General features: G+C 25.9%; 2 protein-coding genes across 3 annotated transcripts; both read left to right on the plus strand.

Annotated features, from left to right (window-relative positions):
* Positions 1-491: 491 nt before the first annotated feature.
* On the plus strand, positions 492-13,219 carry LOC107171653 (uncharacterized). The gene is made up of 6 exons (XM_089226724.1): positions 492-525; positions 3,600-3,704; positions 3,789-4,612; positions 11,212-11,532; positions 12,495-12,676; positions 12,799-13,219. Exons 1-6 carry the CDS (start codon positions 492-494, stop codon positions 12,986-12,988), a joined length of 1,656 nt encoding a protein of 551 aa, XP_089082850.1. The 3' UTR covers positions 12,989-13,219.
* An 808-nt stretch (positions 13,220-14,027) lies between these two features.
* On the plus strand, positions 14,028-16,195 carry LOC149059877 (uncharacterized). 2 transcript variants are annotated; one of them, XR_016189638.1, is made up of 4 exons: positions 14,028-15,203; positions 15,275-15,423; positions 15,594-15,853; positions 15,931-16,195. XR_016189638.1 is itself a non-coding variant. In XM_089216903.1 (4 exons), exons 3-4 carry the CDS (start codon positions 15,682-15,684, stop codon positions 16,011-16,013), a joined length of 255 nt encoding a protein of 84 aa, XP_089073029.1. In that variant the 5' UTR covers positions 14,029-15,203; positions 15,275-15,423; positions 15,594-15,681; the 3' UTR covers positions 16,014-16,195. The 2 variants fall into 2 exon arrangements, 1 of the variants encoding a protein (XP_089073029.1); XM_089216903.1 differs by having other exon boundaries at positions 14,029-15,203.
* Positions 16,196-23,111: the final 6,916 nt, after the last annotated feature.

The raw sequence follows: 23,111 nt of genomic DNA on the forward strand, positions 1-23,111 counted from the left end.
TCTGACGCTCCTTCCATGTATTTAGTTCAGTGAGGATACCAGATTAACACACACACACAAACTCACTAACACGCACACACATGTAAAATCACGCATTATACACGAGTAATTGTATCGTTTTGTTGACCTACTCCACCACCTACTGCCTATTGACTAAATCCCACCACTACCAACCAACTGTCAGACGCCGTTAGAAACCATGTCTTTGTGATTCGAATTTATTCTTCCACACCACCAGTCTTAGATTGTCGTATCCAACACATTCACATTGCTCCGTAGTTCACGTTATTCTCAAACTGACCACCGCCATTGTCAGCATTTTACGCCCTGTACACCATTTTTTGAATAATCAACATACTATTTAACAGTTAATGCCGTAGTCATTATTCCACTATTTATTTTTCTAACATAGTTTTCAAAATTTTTTAATAAAGTATTTTATTAATTCTCTTCTGCGGAAGCACTGAAGCTAATTGCGAAAGCACTTAAAAATGGCTTCTTTTAACACTGTTGAAGAAAACAAAGGTAATTATTTTTAACACAACGTAATTAATTGTTATTATTTAAGTTTTATCAGCTTTTAAGAATTGGGCCATGTAGATTTTGAGTAGATTATCAATTTATTATTATTATTATTTAACGAGCTGCGTATGAGCGAAGATGGCGCATATTAAACTATTTGAATGATGTAACCTAAAAACAAATAAAGGTATGACGGTCACCTCATGTATGCATACATATAGCATAATATAATAATGCATAAATAATGAACACTAACTGTCAACACTTTTGGAGTGTTTATAAAAACGTAAAATTATATTATAGATGAGAAAAATAAAATTTTTATGTAAGCATGTGTTATTTGTTAAGTAAATTTAATATAAAACATTTATTTATTTTCATCGATTACCTTATTTTGCTTCCACAAAATTTTCTTTCCAGGGTAGATTTAATTATGTTTAACTAAATTTCTAAATTATGAACTGATTTACTTAAGTGATTTAAAATTAAACTTTTTATGGAATATTTTTACATATTTTTGATATTTATCAATTTCTTTTTATTTTAAGAGCTTATTTTAAAATTTTAATTGCATATTTTATTTTTAGGACATATTTCGATGTTTTTGTTTTTATTTATTTTGAAATTTTTATTTATAGGTAGGTACTATTGTAATACAAGAAAAAAATATTATATTTTTATAGTTTCGATTAATATTAAAATAAATTAGTTGATAAAATACTAGTAGGCATAAATGATTTTTCCAAAGATCTTAGATCAATAATTGGTGAAATAAAATAGGCATTCCAAGATAAGAAAATAGTTTAAGTAGAGTTTCATAATTTTAAATATATTATTTTAATTAAATTTTCAAAATGTATATTTTTTTTTGCTTATACACATGTTTTTTTATTTTTCATGCATATTAGAAACGTATATTAGGTTGATTTTTAATGCATGTAAATCTATACTCTACTTACTATGCTTGTAAGTTGTAGTATTTTAAATTTTTTCCACATGGTACAGAATTCTTTCATTAGCATATTGCAATCATTTTGTAAGAGAGCTCGAGAACACAAATGTTGTTATTATACCCAGTAACACGTACGTAATTAACTCGTAGCATTTACCATTTAAAGAACGTAGGTATACTACTCGTATAATGTAGCCTTTTTGTCCGATTAAAATTGATGATGACAGAACAGGATGAGGTAGATATGTTATTATATTTATATAATGTTATTATTAATTAACTTTTTGGGAAACATTATCCCAAGTATTACCTATTATAATAAGGATCATTTCATTTGCATAAAAAATGATTTCTCCATTTACATTAGTGAATTAATGTAATTTATATGAGGATATAGTGTAATATCTTATGGGGGACCGCATATAATAAATTCTTCATTGTCTCTCATTTATGTTTACATATTATATTCTTTGAAATAATATTAAGAATTAATCAATTATATAATTATAAAAATAATATTTTTTATTCTGAGGATTAGAAATATGATGAATGGTCACTATTCTGATTATAATCCAGCTAAGTAAAAAAAAAAGCGAAGCCGTCACTACCGTAGTACATTACACGAGCCAGAGTTTGCCCATTGAATGAGTGTAAATTTGCCCGTTTTCTTTAGCCAAGGTTACAGACCTAATGAATGAACGGATTTGTCTGTTTGTAGTATCAATTGATCGGGCATGATTTGTAGTTTATACCCTTGTCGTTTTTGAAAAAAATTGTTGAATAATGCCGAATATATTAGCAAAAAAGTCAAGTATTTTCGAAGCAAAAAGATATTGTGCTCGACCGTTTTTAATTATAAATTTATAACGTTTACTATAACTACAAGACCGTATTACCCACTCTATTCCGTATACGTTTACGTCGCGGTGGGTGCACTGGGCAGCGGTTGCGACTTGCGGTTCCCGCCGCCGCGCCGGTAGAAAAACCACGTTTTATATTTTGTTGTCTCGTTTGTTGTAGTTGTAGTAGGCCGTACTATACTACTATATTATTTATTTATATTATAATTTTTGATTCTTTATTTCTAAAATGGTTTCTAAAACATATAAACAGAAATTACGAAAAAGTAAAAATTATTTAGAAAAAAAACGACAAATACAATATGTGTATGGATGAATGTTCAATAAAAATAATAAATAAATGGCTACGATGTAATGACACTGCAATACATTTTGAACGATGGCCTCGAGGGAGTAAAAATGTACGTACATATTATAATAATGGAAAAAAAAATATGATTTTTAATAAAAAATAGAATATATTAAATAAACAAACATAATAATAAAATAGTAAGTAAAAAAAACTATATAGTCATCTATAAGACTTCAGCATTATAAAGATGTGATATCATGAATAAATGCTAAGTAAATTAAATTTTAAATTAATTGATTCTATCTCAATCATTTGTTTACTCTGCTAGAATTTATTTATTTCGACAAATAAACATGTCTGTTCATAACTGGACTATTTAACAAATTTCAATGACAAATGTCACTAAATTTGTTTTATAAAAAAGTCTTGATTATTAATTTATAAAGAAAATAAATTCTATCAAAGTAAATAAATGATTGAGATAGAATCAATTAATTTAAAATTTAATTTACTTAGCATTTATTCATGATATCACATACCTATTTATAATGTTTAAGTCTTATAAATTACTAGTTTTTTTAAATTTAAGTTAACTTAGCATTTATTAATGATATCACGTTTTTATAATGCTGAAGTCTTATAGATGACTAGTTTTTTTTACTTAGCAATTTTTTACACGGAGTTCGACGAAGTGTTTTTGTTGGGATAATATGTATACATCTATATTATTTATAATTCTCTAAGATAAATTAAAAATACTTAAACGAGTATATTAAAGAAATTTAGTTTTAAGATATTGGTAATTTTGTAACAAAAATCTTTTGATAATTTCTACATAATATTTCAGCATATTGTTAATTTATATTGGAAATATATTTCAGAAAAGGTTTGAAAAAAAATGTTTTTGATTTTAATTAATTATAATACATATAATTTAACTATACTAAAATATAATTTTATAATTAAATTGCAGGAATACACCATAACGACATAACCAGCAATGTGACATCAGATATTGCATCAAATACAACTAATAATATACAAGAAACATTATCTAAAGATACATATAGTGAAAAAGGTAACAAATCACAAATGATTTCATGGTTTTAAATTTCCTATAAATACACGTTTTTTATATTATGATCTTTTGTGTTCAATGTAGGTAGATTTTCTTGCAAAACAATTGCTGGATATAAGCTACCGTATTTAGTCCGCAAAATAAATGGTGTCAATTTAAAGTATGCATCTACTCGAATGGCTGAAACTCAACTATTTAGTAATTTTTTACATAAATTACATCCAGATATTTATACATGGTTAAATTTAAAATCTGAATTTATTACTCATTCTGAAGCGTCCATTTTAAATGATATTAACCTAAACCATTCTAAATGTGTGTATGGTAAAGAATGTTTCTATGCAGAAAAAGATTATATCGTCCGTTTAGAAGATATTGAGGAATTCTATAAATTCTTGAAAGTGTGTTATGAAAAAATACTGAGCAATAATACTTTAATTCACAATGATAAATGTGGTTTTATTCGTATTAATTTTTCTGCATTAGCTATACCATATTGTTGTATAGATGGCCAAAAATATGTTCCTATTTTCTATTTGGAAGGGGAAACAGAAAGTCTAGTAGATCAAACCGTACATTTAGAAAATTGGAACTTGGCGTATCTCAAATTCTGTTTTAAGATTCATGGTATCAAAGATGAGTTATATGCAAATAACTCTTGTGCAGTGATCCCACTTGCTTATTTAAAGAGTGTTTATCCACCAGAAACAGTTTTTGAAGATTATTGGCCACCTAAATTGGCTAATTTTTATATCATAACTAATCAGAAGTCTAAACATGCCAATCAATCCGATTCCTGGTTCAAATTACCCTCCGGAGTAGTACTTGATGAAAACACTACTCCTCTCACTTCACCATCGCCAACACCAATAATACCTGAGAGTACTCAAATGATGACGAACCCGATGGTATGTATTATTTACTAAGTTTATTACATGGCTATTATAATTGTTGTTCTTTAAAAAAATATTACTTGTGTTTTTCACATAACTTCAAACGTATTATTTCTATTATACTTAAAAATGGTGTTAGTATTAACTACTAGTTATCAATCAGTAATGGATCTATAAATTAATAGTTAAACCAATTAATTATTATATTTTTTTTTTTTAACAAAATAATATAGTTATGGAAAAGTGGCTTAAAGAATTTGATTCTTACATTTTTTTTTTTTTTTGTATTTGTGTTTTTTAATTATACTTTGCAATGGTGGTATATCAGCATATATTTATTGTTTAAGCCACCAAACCAAATTTTTTCTTCAATTTATTACATTTGATTCTCAATAAATGAATAATGTTGTTGTAGAATTCTTAATATAAAATTCAGGGATAATCTCCACCATAACACTTGTTTATTTTAATGCAATTAGAAATCAGAGTACAGCTGGTGCTATTCAGTCCTATAATGTGGTCAGAGCCGCAACAATACCAATTTGGACCTGCGTGTAAATAAAACTAATAGCCTCCCCTCTTGAAAATTGAAAAATTAACTGTTTGAAAATTAATTTTTCTAAGTCTGAAAACATTTTTTTTGGAGGAATTTTTAGTTTTTAATCATACAAATAACTAAACTTAACATAACTAAAATACATATATAGGTATTTACAAATAAATAAATGTAAATATTTGTAGCCTTTTTTATTCATTTTAAATTAAAATAATTATCAAATATCAAATAAATTGAACACATCATACATTAACAGCCAATTAGAATCTAAACAAAAAATAATGCTGTACTCATTTCAAAAAATTCATTTTTGTTGGCAAAATTTTCAATTATATTTTCTATGTTTATATTGTTTGTTTGTTGTCTTCCAATATTGAGTAAAGCTATACTTGACAGTCTCTCTTGGCCAATTATTAGGTTCCATAAGTAATTTTTTATGTTAATCTAAATGCATGTTCCTTCACATGACGCGCTTTATTGAATAAAAAAATAAAAACCAAAAAATTTTTTATTTCGATTATGCAAACCACGAAAGAAACGTTGATGTATGATAGTGTTGTGTGCAAAATAAAATCAATCTATTTTCCAATCATTATTATTAAAACTAAATAGTCTTATTATTTTCTTTCTACATATTTTTCTATTTTTATCATTGTCCCCCCTTTTATATGGGAGAATAAAAACAGTGCAGAAAACAGTTTTTATTACAATATTATTGAAATTATAATTTTGGAAAATAGACATGTCAATAGAATAGTTTTTATATTGATAAATTAAATAAAAACAAGGAGTATCGTTGTAATTGTTACTAAAAAAACAGTATACGTGGGTTACACCCTTCTTGTGTTTTTAGTTCTCAAGCGTCTTTTTGATTTCAATATTTTGTCGTGGCTTAAGCCCTTCTTGTGTTTTAAATTTCCAAAAGCCCCATTTATTGATATAATTTTTTGAAAATTTTGTTTTTTTATTAAACTTAATTTGTTGGTTAAATATTTGTTTTAACGTGTTATTAAGAGCAATTAGATAATTTAAATTAATTTGAATTATAATTAATGATATTGAGTGTAAATTAAAATTGTATTTACTATTATTATAAAACTTGACTTCAATAAACCCCGATATGTTGATAGTTAAATAAAAATTCTCTTATACTAGACAGACAATGTATAAACCAAAATATGTTGTAGAAACTCTCCTTTTAATTTTTTTTCATTCTTTGAAAACTAAAACATAACAATATTATATTTAAATGACTATTTGACATTAACAATATTTAAATTAGTATAAAAAAAATCAAACAATATAATTATTTTACTAAATAAAAACTAAACATAAATAAAGTAAAACATAAATAGGTTAACAAAAAATCTTTTACTGGATAGTAGTGTAATAATATAAATGTTTTAGAAACTCCCATTTTAATTGCATTTCATTTATTGAAAATTAAAACTTAATATTTTTCTTTTAAATAAAAACTTATACCTAAACAATGTTGTGTTATTTAATACATAGATTTATATAAAAAAAAAATCAAACATAATAATAATAATAGTAAATAAATTTTCAATATTAATAAAGCTGAACATAAATAAGTAAACAAAAGATAATTAAAAATAAAAATATTTTAGATTGAATAAAGTATAGTTTCAATTTTGACAACATATTATAAATAAAAATGATTCAGTTTTAAAATGAATTGTAATCATTTAAAATATGAGCTCTTTCATAAAATATTAAAATGTAATTTAATATGTGATGTAAAAGAAAATTAATTGAACATACTTATATACTAAGAATATAAATGTAATAATTTGATTTTTTTTAATAATAGGTAATAGGTTTATAGAAGATAATAATTGAGATCATGATTTATTAGTTATTTGATCAATCATCTTTATCTGTTTCGGGTAACTGATCAACAATTGTAGTTTTAAAAGGAAGACTTAAATATTCCTCATGGTAAACTTCTGAATTGTTTTTTTTCACATATATTTTTCAAGTCTTTATACTTTTGTGCTGAAATGGGAAATTTTGATGTATATAGTTGTTTAGGTTTTGAAATATTTAACACTGGAGTTGTGGATCTCAATCTATTTTGATAATTTATGTTCACAGATAGAAGCTCTAAATGATTGTCTTCATTAATTTTAAATGTATAAGCTATTTTAAAAACATCAATGTTCTGTTTAAAAAACTCAACTCTTCTTATTGACTTAAACCTAACAGTATCATTATTTGAATCCTTCAATTTTTGTTTCTTAAATATGGCATTAGATACATATACATCACTTCAGTCCAAAAAATGAGTATGTTTAAAAATGATAGTGTTATAAGGACTTATATTTATTCTGGAATTTCTTATTATCGTGGACCATACAGATGGAGCCCAGATAGTTTTCTTTTTAATATTTTTGTCTATACATGCATGCACAGAATCAACTGGCATGTATGTATGACCTGGTAATAAATAATTTATGGTTAGACACTTGATATTTTTTGAACTATAAACAAAATTATGCAACATTGATAGCATAAAATGATTTTTATTTTGGCCAGGACAACTATCACAATATAGGGCAATTTCTTGGAACACACCTTTATCATCAATACTTTTTAAATAATCATGTAAAATAGAACAAATTTCATTAGCTCCTCGCTTACCATCAACTTCAGACCATAAGTAACAGTGACCAACTTTGGTCTTACTTTCATAAATACTCAAATTATAGTAAGCCAGTTTCCTTGAGTAAAATAACAACATGCTATTACCCCATGGTGTATTTAAGACTTTTTGCAAATCAAAAGAACAGCAAAGAAATCCATTTTGGCCACTTCTATCCTGGTCTTTCATAAACATTTTATTTGTATACTCTTTTTCTTCTACATGCAATAGATAATTTTTAATATCTTCTTCACTTTTATTTTGCATATTTTTAAATGCCTCACAAAAGGTATACCTATCCTTTTTTGGAATGTTAATTCCAATATTGTATTCAGTGTTCCGCCTTTTTTTGAAAACACCACTAGTAACAGCTAAAACATTATTTAACTTACAATCTTCTACATAAACCCTGTATACATATTCCAAGCTTTGAAAATCATTAGTTATGTATTTTTTATTACTTGAACTTCAGCAGTAATGTGATGGGACAGCTGGTAACTTTTCGATAAATTTATCAACATATTCCATTTGGATAAGTGGGGTTTTATTTTTTGAAGGTTGTCTACCTCTATTATCTGACTTAGAAGAAAATAAGTCAGACTTATTATCTTGAGTATACCTTAGCAGCTTTTCAGATATATTCAATGTTTTTAGAATAAATTTTCTACAAACTTTTAGTTGCACATTATCAATAACAACATAGTAACTATAAGTACATGAGCGATTATTGATATGGGAAACATAACTTCTTTTAACATCTTGCATACTCATACAACTTAGTAGATAATCTCTTTTTCTATTATGATCCATTTCATTTCAATATCTAACAAAAATAACCATCCTCTCCTCCTCAGTTATGGTGGAACACTTATTTAAACATTTTTTATCTATCCAAACAAGGATTTCGTTTCATTTCTTTTTGTGGAACTAATTCAATAGTGTTATTTTGCTTTGTTTTTTTATAACATAGTCCCTTACTTCGATTTAATTTATTAACAACACGTTCATCTTTCTTTCTCTTTTTTTCCTCCAAAAACTTCCACTTCTAGATAAAACATTTTCATTTGTTATAGGATTAGTTACAATATTATTAACATTGTCATCATTGCCTAAATTAGTATTAATGTTATTATCATTAGTAATAGAAACTGGCATAACATCTACTTCTAGACTTTTTTCAATGTCAGGAGTTACAACACAATATTCATCATTGGATAGTATAGTAGTAGTGTTATTGCTATAATAATTTTCTAAATTTGACTCAAAAGCAACTGGCTCAACAGTATCACAATTGTTAAAATTATTAACAAAATTATTATTACTACAATTAATATTAATATTATTATTTACATTTCCGTCTAATATAATAAATTGATCAATACTTTCAATATCCAAATCAAAACTATAAGTGTCAAGTTCATTTAAAAGTTCACTGTTGTCAGGAGCATTCACTATAATATTTGAACTTGCTTCTGATGTAATAGAACTATCAGGTGCAAGAAATTGCTGTAGTATTTTCTTACTTCTTGAATTACTCATTTTTCTGTTGTTAATATAATTTAAAACTAATTAAAACTAATGACCTAATAATTACAAAAAACAGTCGTTCATTAATCATTACTCAGTAGTCAGTAGATTGAGTCATAAAATACCTATTGTAAATTGAAAAAATAAGAATGAAAACGTGTGAGTACTGAGTAGATAGTAGATACCATTATCATTATTATTTTACCACGAAAATAAATTGTAACAAAGCTAACCCAAACTATGTTAACACCACAGATATATATAATAACTAGATAGCCGACTTAATACACAACAACATTATTGAACTATGATGCCCAACGCCATTAATTGTCACTTGGGCAATGTTTACAAATTCTTATCATTTATTAATTGTTTCGATATCATGTATCGTTGTACATAAACATAATATTTCTTAATATACCAATACCAGCACCTACCTTCCATTATTCATAACAATATAATTATTTTTTCATGAACTTATTTATTATATATTAGTATATTTTTGTATATTTTTATTAGTATATAGTATACAAACTTAATATTATTACAAGATATATATCAGCCATATAGCTAGATCTATATATTACTGTAGTATACTTACCTATTCATTATTAATGGATGGTCATAAACTCATAACCAGTCAAGTTCAACTCAAAAAGAAGTGATGGATAGAGGCAAGGAAGAAGAACCATAGTGTACATTAAATGTATTGACAGTGAGAAATATACACAATTAAACATAATTAAATATAAGTATATTTTAATAATTACAAAAGTTAATTACTGGTTAGAAAATAAAATCAATTTTGTCAGTTTATGACGTTTACTAACTGCAAAAGTATTTGAAATTGTTTTTCCCAATGATTTAAGCCTAACACTAAGGTACTTTTTTGTAAGTAAAGTAATTAATATCATTTTATGTGGTCTTTCCAAAATACTTATATTAGTGCAATCTAATTCTTTAAATATAGTTTGATCTAGAGAAAATTTATTATTACAGTAATGTATAATTTTTTCATCTAACTTAGAAATATTAAGGGTTTTTAAATTGTTAGTTAAAATTAATAGCAACTTTTCTACCTCCATTATTATTTTAAAACTACTCAATGACCCTGAAATTAAACCTCCATTGTTTTTTAAATTTACAAATTTAGAGTGAGAAAATGAATTATAATTGTGATCTGTGTTTTTTTTTAATAGGCTATCTTTACATGATTGACAATCTAATGTTCTACTGACTTTCCTTACAACATATCCTAAAATATAATATAAAATGTTTTCTTTAGCATTTTGTAAATTTGGATGTAAATTATTAAGCTTAATGTTTATTATCATATTATTATCTTTCTAACGATTAGTAAACATTGCCCAAGTTGTAAATGGCTACCAGCGTCATTGATAAGAAGAAGTCGGCTATCTAATTATTATATATATCTGTGGTTAACATTGTCAACATATTAATTCTGTTTAATGAACTGACTGGTTAATAAGATAACCACAACATTTAATGATTTTGATAATATTATCACGTTTATAATGAAAAATATGCCGAATTTTCATTTATTACAAAATGGTCAATGTTAAATGCGTGGTATACGCCCTTTCTACGTTTTAAAATTATAATTATATGTTATAATATAGGCGTCGGTGTGTATTATTCTTGCTATTGGTAAATACTGAGTCTATGTTAGTGCTAGCTCTTTTTACAAATACTGCTACTAATTTTTCTGAAAATGTTGATACCAAAAAGTCGATTTTCGATTTTTGATGGGTTACGCCCTTTTTACAAAACACCGTCGATATAAATATTTTAATTTTTTTTTTATTGAATCACAGTTTTTTACATTTTGAGTTTTCATTGAGTTTTCAGGAATCAACAATGTCTCAAGACAGCAGTTCTGATAATGATACTGTCTCACACTTCAACGTTGTGCCTATTAACCAATTTATGACAACTGTGCATTCATATACTGACCAATCTGTGCATAGTCGTTCAGTACGGAGCACTTTCAGATCTGTTACACCCGACGAAATTAATCTGGCCCCTGAAACCATCGCCTTATCATCTCAACCGTATACTCCTCCTCATCCATCTGAACAAGACATTTACCATACTCATATTGGATATGAATTGGTAAAAATACCTGAACGGACAGATGAACAAGACTCATCAAATAATAATGCATACAAGGTACTTAAATTATGGGGGACTAGAATATAATAATATTATTTTGCAAAGTTTTATAAAATATAACCTCTTGAAGCTTTTCTTAACATTGGATACTTTTAAATTCTGTTTTTATATTTATAAAAATTATAGGTATTATATTTATTTTTAAAAAATGGCATGCTCATCAAATTCAACCAATGATAAATACTAAATAGATTCCTTTTTTTAGTTCATTAAAAATATATGAAATAATATTAAAGGTAATTTTAAGTTTAACAACTTAAAATTACTAATTTTATAATTGTACCGATTGACTAAATCTTAAATAAATGTTTTGTATTTAATTGTAACTATCCAGTGTCCATATTAATAAACACCAAGTTCTCTTGGCCAATGATTTAAATTTATGCAGTTTTTTTATAAACTTAATGTGCATAAATTTTTACTTGGAAATGAATACATGCTTTTAATTAATTTTTTTTTTTAAATTTATATTTGAGAAATATTTTCTAACATCTTACAATTGTTTCAATGCTTATTATTTAATCAATTGCAATAAATAACCGGGCTGTATATTTCTTAATTAATTCAAAAAAGTAGATACTAAGAAACACACAAAATAACTACAATTTTACTCGGTTCACCTAAGTTGACCCACTTCCACGCATGTGTACCAAACCACTAAAATGTTTTCTTATGATTGTTCGGTGGTGATCGGCGATTGGCGTTGCTTGTCATAGTAGACAGCTGCCGCTGTGCACACGGCCCACCAACATTCCAATGAGGTGGTGACATATTATGTAGTCACAAACAGTTTTCGTCAAGCGAGTGGGTAAACATAAGGTGAACAGAGTACATCTAGAATTTTTTGGCATATAAAATACCGAATATTTTTTAATTTGTATAATACTTACATACTTACGCTGTTTCGTATTTAATAAATATATGAATACAAAACCTTGCCTAACCTATTTTTTACACAGATTCAAAATGGAACAATTGATGGGAAAATTATTCACTGCATAAATGCCAAACCTTTCATATATTCAGATTGTTTGGTGACCTTAAACGACCTAGTTGAAATTTGTTTGCCTTCATGCACAATCATCGATTGCGCTCGTTTCCTGCAGGAATATTTTAAAATTACAGTATTCAGTGGAAACTCGTAAGTGTATCTGCTCTTCCTCATTTTAATTGTTATCTTCCCTCTGCTAGTCAATATCCCCCACAACTCATTTAACCTAGTCGAAAGAAGTAAATAATTTATGTTGGTCGTTTATTTGATAGTGAGCAGTTGGCATTGTTGCATGAGAACGTTCTCATCTGGTCATTAAACCCGAACGAAACACCAATGGCTATGTTGAGTGACGTAGCACCAGTATTGCCGCAGTTAAAGAAATTGGTATCCCAGCAAAATGAACAAAAACAGAAATTACAATTAGCGGGCAAGCCATCCAAAAAAAAACATTTCAGTTAAGAAGTTACTAGGCACAATGGAAGCCTATTCAAACCGGCCGAAAGCTGGACAACTTACAAAAGTGTTAATTAAAGGACTATACAACTAAAAAAATCCTAATTTTTTTTTATTGTGTGAAAATTTAGTGCTTAAAAAAGCAAAATTTTAGTGGTATAAAAATTTTTGTCGGACAATTGCTTCGGTGTTTATTTATAAGTCACGTAAAACGCGTGACGTCATAAAATCACACCGTCCGCCGGGCCGTATCTAAAATACACGCGTTGTAGTTATTTCACTCGATTAAAATAACTATAGAGAAAAATTGATTTAAGGTATAAGTTACCAAAGTACATTTATAAAAAGGTTATAAATTTCCTTAGATGATCATATTATTTTTTCAGTGTTAAAATTGGTTTCAGGGTACTTTACAAGAAAGACAAAAAATAACCTTTTTATATGTACTTAATTAACTTTTACCGTTATACCTTAAATCAATTTTTCTCTATAGTTATTTTAATCGAGTGAAATAACTACAACGCGTGTATTTTAGATACGGCCCGGCGGACGGTGTGATTTTATGACGTCACGCGTTTTACGCGACTTATAAATAATCACCGGAGCAATTGTCCGACAAAAATTTTTATACCACCAAAATTTTTCTTTTTTTAAGCACTACATTTCCACACAATAAAAAAAATTAGGATTTTTTAGTTGTATAGTCCTTTAAGGAGTTGTACAACTTTTGTATTAATCAATAAAAAAAATTGGAATTTTTATATAAATTATGTTTTATTTATAGAATATATATAAATCTTCTGGTGTCTTATTACAGATAAAAATTGAGACAACGTTGAATTAATTTTCAAGAATATTATTCGATAAAACAATTGTTTCGAAATAAAATCGTTATTCTTTGTTTATTATGTAATTTATTACAATTTTGAACTTAAAATATCTGTAAAAATAACTATATTTATGTACCTATTTCTTGGTTAAAATATTCAGTACTTTTTAGAATTCTTGATTTAGTAAATTTCATTTAACAAAATAATTTGAAAATTTTAGAGATTTCAATAAATGTTGTCAACATTAGAACTTTAAAAATTTATAAAAAAAAAAAATTGTTATTTTGAATCTTTAATGGATCTCAGCTGCTACGAGAAAACTTGTATTAACACATCTATGTTCTGAAGGAATTTATATAACTGGAATTGCCACATATTTAAATGTCACTTAACATTTAATGGATGCGACAGTGTCTTGGGTTTTGCCCAATATTCTGGTATTTTGCTTTCATTCTAGATAGGTATACCATAACTCAATATTGTTTAAACAAAACCATTGCACTACTTTTATTAGTGGTTTGGCTCTGAATATCATTCACCTATCCCATTAAATATCCCCAAAGTTCTTCTTTTACCGTTTTTACAAGTTCTAGTTCTAAATTAAAAAATAAAATTATCATTTATTTGAATATACAAATGTAATTTATTACCTATCAACAATTTCAATATTTAATATCTATCGGTTACTTCAGTGATTATTGATGATACGGCGTAAGTAGAATTTTGTACATTTTCAAATGCCATTTTTGTACATCTGGGTTCAAGAAATGTTGCTTGACCAAAATGAAGAACTAATGATTGTATTTTCAATCCCTTGAAAACGTGTTCTAATGTTTCCATGGAGATTAAATTTTAGTAGTATCTCAATTATAGTTATAGGATTTTTACTGCTAAACGAGATCTGTAATCCTATGAAATAAATGTAGCTTAATAATAAATTGGTACATTAAAATTATTTTATTAATTAAAAATATTACATCGCACATATAAATATATTAAATTATATAAGTGTAGGTACCTAGTACATTACATACATACTATTTACCAATTTATTATTTACGGTAACATGTCTCTGACGGCAGATGTCTCTATGCATTCGATATGTAAAAGATTTGGATATTCAAGAATGGTTTCTTGAATTTATTGACAGTTCCGAGAAACAGGATTCTCAAGCTTTAAGTGACTGTATTTTATATTACCTCCAGACATGTAAATTAAGTAAAAAAGCTCAAATAGTTTCACAGTCGAATGATGGTGCGAATGTGATGTCTGGAAATTTTAATGGAATCCAATCAAAAATAAAGACCAAATTTCCACATGCCACTTTTACACACTGTATGGCTCATAGGATCAATTTAGTCATTGTGGATATGACGTGTAAAATTGTTAAAGTAATATTATTTTAATAAAATATTTGTGTTTAGTTAATGAATAAATTAAGATTAAAATTTCTTATTTTTAGGTTACCTCAAGCTTTTTCAATACTATTGAGTGTATATATGTTCATTTTTCTCACCCATAAAAAGTTCGCCAATTAACTGATTTACAAAATAGCTTGGGCTTGAAAATAAAAACTATATGGCGTATTAGTAGCACAAGATGGAACAGCAGGTATAATTATTGTAAAGCATTGAAACAATGTTTTAAAAGTATTCTTAGTGTATTTAACAATGAAATTAAAAATGAAGCTGATAGAGATGTCAATGAACATAGCTTTTTATTTATATAATAATATTTCTTATTAATTATTTATAACTTAAATCATTATTTTTATTCTTTAGGAATACTCGCAACAATTACAAAAGGAAATTTGTTGTAGTCTTATTCATCACGACCCATGTATTGTCTTGCATTAATGTACTAAACGATATGCTAAAAGATAAAAATGCCACATTAGGAAAATCAGCTAAAATAATAAACAGTGTGATAAAATCAATTGAAGACTATCGAACTTCTGAAAGTTTCTCTATTATGCGGATATCAATACAAACATTTGCCAAAGAACGCGGTATTTCAATTGATATATCATCTCAATCAAAAGGTAATTTTTACTAAAATTTATTAATTTTTTAATCATTAACATAATAATATTAATTTATTGTGTTTTCTTTTAACTAGAGCCGAAAAGGAAAAGACAACAACCTAGTCATTTGTTTCAGTTTTTAGTAAGCACGACTACTGGTCACTGGTGCAACATCTGAAGTAATGAATGTAGAAACTACTGTAGCTGAAGATTATTTTAGAATAAATATATATTTTAAAGTACTCGACTCTATTATTGAAAAATTAAAAAAACAGTTTTTCAAAGAAAAATTATCCCTTGCGGTTGGAGTTTATGAATTTATAAAACTAAACTATGATGGAAGTACTTAGTTTATTGATCATTATAATAAGGTATTTTTAATATTAACTGAAATTTAATTATTTTATAAATATTCTATAAGTACTAATTTATTATATAAAATTACAAATAAAATAATTATTTTTAGGATTTATTGGGTTTAAATATTTGCCAACAAAGTCTGAGGTTGGAAATGATGGTTGAAATAAACTATCTAGTTGAACCTGAAAGAAGCGATATTGAAAATATTAAAAAGAATATTTTACCTCAAGTATTTCCAAATTTTTATAAAATGATACAAATTAGTTAACACTACATATTAGCTCTGCTACGTGCGAAATACATTTTTCTGCTATGAGGAAAATAAAAACATGGTTTAGAAATCTATACATTAAAAAAAAATGTATGAACTTTCAATATAATATTATATTGAAAAAGATAAGACTAAAACTTTAAGTAATGAAGCTATTTTAAATACTTTTAACAAAAAATGTAATAGAATAATAAAATTAAGGTAAAAATGGTAATTGTATTTAATTAATAATTATTTTTTTTTATGTTTATAATTATTTAATTTATTATGATAACGAGAACAATTTTTGATGAGTGATTTAACGTAAAAATTAGTTTGTTGGGGGTGTGGGGGTAACGCCGCCACGGGTCTGCTTGTCATCAAATATTTGAGCCCCCTAAATATTTTACAAGATTTCCGCCTATGCATTCATTAGATGATAGGTAGTGGTTCTTTTAATGCGATCGTCATATTTTTTAAAAATTTTTTAGTTGAAATAGCCTTTCTATCATCACTTGAGAACTGTTCCATCTTATACATACATTTTGCTTCAATTTCAAAATATGTTGAAGACCCCCATCTGGTGCTGTTTTTTAGTTAATTTTCTATTGCCTACTTCACTGCATTTAAAAAATTAAACTATATTATGACATTTTTTTTAAATATTGTCCTAATTTATGTACATCATTTGTATGTACAATTTAATCATAATTAATGTATTTTGTTAAACTAAGAGAATTTCTTACTACTAAATTTAATTTATGTGCAGTATGTTGGATATCCTTAAGTCTAACAGCATCATTTATATTGCTTCCTTCATCAGTCACCATGTCAACAATTTTGTCTAGGAGATCAAACTTATTTAATTATGTAGTTATTATTTCAGATAGATAGAGTGCAATACATCTTTTATTCAACTTTATTGTACAAAGGTCAAAGGATTTTAGATTATTGTCTAGCTTAAGAAAAAATGTACAGTTATTGTAATAAATGAATCAATTAATTGATTGATTAATTTCCAAATATTGGTGGTTACTGATATATATTTTGCACCATTTAGTTGAACTTGAATCTTATTTTTTATTTCAGCATATATATTTAAAATAATGCTTCTACTAATTGACCTTATACTAGATATTTTGTATATAAAATCAATACTTATGTTATAATACACTGATTAACTTTAGTCTATACTCTATAGACAAACTATTGAAAAGAAATATATTAAACAATTATCCACCTAAAATCCAAAAGTTTGACCAAATGTCTAAAACCAGTCTTTTCAACAATTGATACTGGCTGCAGATTTTTGGGTATCATCATAACTATAGCCTGTTTTAAACTTTTTGATGAGCAATTTTTTAATCTTAAGATGCTATAAATTAAAATTGTAGTAGAAATAAATATCTAATATAATTAAATAGTACATGTAAATATAGAATAAAATATTTTGAAGTAGAAAAATATTTTACTATATAATTACAACTTTATAGATACATGTTAAATTTATTAAAAATAGTATTCACTTGTTAAAAAGTCAATTTTTAATCAACAAAGCTTTTTTCGGTTTATTTGAAAAATAATGCATTACATAATAATCAGGTTGTTAGATACATATGTAATAATAATAAATACATATTTAGTTGAGAGTAATTAATTAGTTATTAATAAATATTCCAGAATTTTTCAATTTATGAATTTAGTTGATAATGAATATATATTATACTATGTACCAATGTATAATATGCCTGGTGCCTGACTACTACAAATAACGTGCATTAAGATTTAATGGTTGGGTTAGTTAAAAAAAAAAAAGATATTTAGTTATTATTTTATTTTATTTATTTAAACAAAAAACAATAAATATGATTAAAGCACAATTTAAGAACATTAAACAATCAATCAATTTCACTTTAACCGAGTTAAATTATTAATATTTCTTCATATTGAATTTACATTTTCTGAGTTATTAGTCACTGTTAACTTACATTTAAATATTCCAAATATTGATATATGTATCTTCGTTATTTCAAATTAATTTTTTCAATAACTTTCCACATTTATAGAACTATTTGGTTTTTGCCTTTGTATTGGGTGTGTCAAAGTTGTTTCAGGTTCAACTACTTTAGTATTATCCCTTTCAACCTCAATTGATGTAGATGTAGATGACCTAGCAAGTAAATCTAAAAATAAGGATAGAATAAATTTTGATAACCACTTATTATTAAGTCTAGAATGGTCTAGAACCAATTATTATTTACTTTAATATTCCCTTACTTGGTATATTTGTTTCATTAATTTCACCATTTCAGGCTATTATTTTATCACTAAGTAAAATATTGCTATATGTTTTCCTTTTAAATGTTCTATAACATTAGAACTGGTATGGGTATGTTTGTAATAATGCTTACTAAGTTTACACTGTGTCTTATCTGGGACATTATAGTTTTTAATAAAATATAACTTCACTTCTGAACTATTTCTTTTTTGTGTTATGTGCAATTATTATTAAACTCGTCAAAATAATTTAATATAAAATCACGTAGTCCAGTCTGAATAGTCATACTTAATAACTACAAGCTATTACTTGTTAGCTAAAATTAAATGTCAACAATACAATATAAAGAAATTATATTGGCACAATACAAAATAGCATTTCGAACCAACAAGATAATGAGTCATAATTTAATAATCTAATAAGAATTATTATTTATTTAAGGTCAATAATAAAACACAAACACGTTTACAATATTTACAAGTAGTTCGTTCTAAATTTTGAATGTCAGGTAAATAAAAAATAATAAAATAGGTATGCTATATTTTATCACAATTTTCTATAACTACCAATAGTTTAAATTTTTGTAGTTATAATTTGTTATCTGTAAATTGTAATTTTCATAGTCTATTGGAGTTATTTAATATTATTTGAATAATTGTTGAAAATAAATAAATAGCACTATCCGATACTGACTATCAAATAAGTTATCAAATTATTCCATAGTTATATATTACATAAGTGTTTACATTATTTTAATAAAAAATTGATATATTTTGTTCCATAATTAAAAAAAAAAAATTCTCTATACTACAAGCATTGCAATAATAAGATATGAATAAGCCAAGAAAACTTATTATTTAAAAAAACAACTTGTTTGGTAATTTTCATTTCAATTTTCTTTATAGAGGCATTTATGGAAAAATTCTTACTCAAATGAAACAGAGCAGCCCAATCTCTTCTTGTAAAGTGTTCAACAATAAATTGATAGTAATTGGTTGTCTATTTTTTTCAGTAAAGCATTTTCCTTCTATTCAAAGGGTTATTGATAAGTCGTCCTCATTATTCTTACATTTAGATGCTACTGGATCTGTTGTGAGAAAAATAACTGTAAAAGGGAAAAGGGTATATTATTATGACGGTGTTCTTAATATAGATGGTAAAATAATACCTTTATTGAATTTTGTATCATCCGAACATAACATTGCAGCTATTAGCTGTTATTTGATGCGTTTCAAACATTGTTTTGGGTAAAAGGGGCCAATATTCAGGATTGTTGTTTTAGATTTTAGCATGGCGTTGTTACAGTGGCGTCGAACTTTGAAAATAATGGTCAGGCGAAATCGAAATTCAACGGCCACAATTAATGTGTTCGGCCTCAAATGATAAAAAAAATAACAATAAACCTATCATGTACCAATTTGGAATAGTTTTAATTTATTTTAAACTAAGATATTGGTACCTTTGTGCTTTACTCTTCAATATAATTCCAATATACTACTATAACATGTTATATATACGGCAGGTATTTTATTTGTATACCTAACTTATAAATGTATATAATATATATATTAATATAATCTAAACTCTACAATATCCATAGTTTTTTTTTTTAAATTAATATATATTTTTAAGGAGAAACTGGGAAACTGTGGTTATTAGACCTTAAAGACTAAAGTTATTTTATTATACAATATTACCATATAATTTTTAATTTCAAATATTTGACAAGTAGTTATTGTTACATAATAATGCTGCTTATAACTGTAGAATAATTAAAAAAAGCGGGTAAGTCGTGTATGTCTCTCTGCTGTACAGTAGGCTACAAGTGGGTTACTGTAATGGATGGAATTCAATTTGAATCCAATGATATTATATCATTGTATACGAAAAACGATTCTGAGCGAAGACGGTTTATCTGTCTAGGATATATTATAGATTATTAAAAATTTTCAAATCTTAGTTTTAAAAAGAAAATTTTTTATGAATTTCTAGTTTAAAATAATTTGCGAATTTTCGTGATTTTTACATATGTTGTCAAAATTCAAACTTTGAATGCTTGTAAAAAAAAATTGTGGCTACGCATTTCTTTTATTTTTCAATTTTTATTGTAAAAATATATTATGAGCCTTGTATTAAATTTTCAAATCTTAGATATAAAAATAAAATTTTTTATGAATTTCTAGCTTAAAATAATTTCTGTATTTTCGTGATTTTTACATAATATGTTGTCAAAACTCAAACTTTGAATGCTTAAAAAAAAATTGTGACTATGTATTCCTTTTATTTTGCAACTGCTATTGTAAAAATATGTTAGGAGCCTTGTATTAAATTTTCAAATCTTAGAATTAAAAAGGAAAACTTTTATGAATTTCTTACTAAGATAATTTGAATATTGCCGTAATTTTTACGTATTTAGTCAAAATTTGAACTTTAAATGCTTATAAAAAAAAATTGTGACTATATATTTCTTTTATTTTTCAATTGCTATTGTAAAAATATATAATGAGCCTTGTATTAAATTTTCAAATCTTAAATATAAAAGGAAAATTTTTTATGAATTTCTAGCATAAAATAATTTACGAATTTTCGTGATTTTTACGTAATATGTTGTAAAAATTCAAACTTTGAATGCTTATAAAAAAAAATTGTGACTATGTATTTCTTTTATTTTTCAACTTCTATTGTAAAAATATGTTAGGAGACATTAAAAATGTTAAGCTAGATATAATTTAATAGTAATAATTAAACAGTACTCTAATTCTAATAAGCACCTTAAATAAATCTAAAAGTTTAGTTAATATGGAAAAAAAAGTATAAACTTAACTCAATTAATAATAATTTATTTAATACATTTTTAGATACCAGTATACCGCCTAGGTTACACATAAGTGATACCTAGCACAACTTTCAATATTTTTAATACAATAATAATATATTATTTATCTTGCATCTTATTTCCTCACATTACTCACTAGCTGTAGTGATTCAACTAGTTTTGTATTAACTATTGAGTAAAGGTTTTTAGATACAACTGATACAAGTTGATACTTATCATGAATTCTAAGTTATTAGGCTAATTAGAAAATTAATTAACTAGTTAAAAATATAAATACTTATTATGGGATATCTACAAATATTATGCATTATTTAAATTTTAATTTGCTTTATTCTGTATTTTAATAAATTATAAATTAAATAGCAATTATTTTAGTATTTACCATAAGTTGTAGTTTGATATATTGAGTCAATTATTTGATATTTGATATTATATTTATTTGATAATCTAGTTAAATTATTAAGTACTACTTATTTACTAAGAATTAAAATAGTTAGTAACTTACTGTAAATTTGAACATGCTGGTAATTTTTTGGCATTTCCCAGCTTCAATCAATAGCATTTTTTTTGTTTTTCTCGGTTTTTGTCAGCCCCTCCTCTATGCTTCCTTTTTTTGTTCATTTTTATTAAAAGAATAATGAAAATCAACGATAACCCGATAGTTGTGAGCAACGACTTCACACGAGTACGTGACACACACAAATATCAAATTCAAGACGTTAGGACGGGGAAATACGTACAGTATTGATGAATGCAAATTAAATGAGAACTATTCAGCCGTGTATTTTCTGTTATCAGCATTTTATTTTATAATATATTAATAGAATTTATAGAAGATAATAAATTGTACACTATTCTTCGTAATCTATTATCTATTCCTCTATAGAAACTATAAACATGGGAAAATAACTGAGCATCTAAAATTATAAATAATATGGAAGTCATTTATGATTTATCTATAAATATTCTCACATTTCTACATTATAGGAAACCTTTGTCCTTAACTGGTTTACTGGCCTAACTATTGTGTAACAACTAATAACTAATAAGTAAATGCAATATTATATTTTATTAGTATTTTTTTAAAACATATTTAATACACCAAATATAGTCATCGCGTCGCTGTTTTCATCTTTGTTAATTGTTACAATTAGTAATAACCATGGATAAATTAAGATACTAAATTTAAATAATCCAATAGTAATTTTAAATTATATATTTATATATCCATAAATGGCCAAGCTAAATCAAGAGGAGGAGCACATTTATACCTATGTGGCTATGTGACAATTTTACGGTGTACCTACAGATTTTGTATGTAGCAGTAGCATGTGTGAGTGTCTGGCCTAACACAATGGTGTCAACGGCCACACACTATAAAAAGTGGTCAGGCCGTGGTCTGCACCGATCATAGGACTCGGCGCCACTGCGTTGTTAAATTCAGTTCGTGAATCCTGGAACAAATTGAGTGTAGGTAATTGATTATATTAATAATTGTTATAAATGCTGGAAATCTGACGAACTAAATCAACAATTTATTGTTATACCTACT

Source organism: Diuraphis noxia, unplaced genomic scaffold (assembly GCF_037042655.1).
Source record: "Diuraphis noxia isolate RWA-SAM2 unplaced genomic scaffold, SU_Dnox_SAM2 contig0001, whole genome shotgun sequence".
NCBI classification, from domain to species: domain Eukaryota; kingdom Metazoa; phylum Arthropoda; class Insecta; order Hemiptera; family Aphididae; genus Diuraphis; species Diuraphis noxia.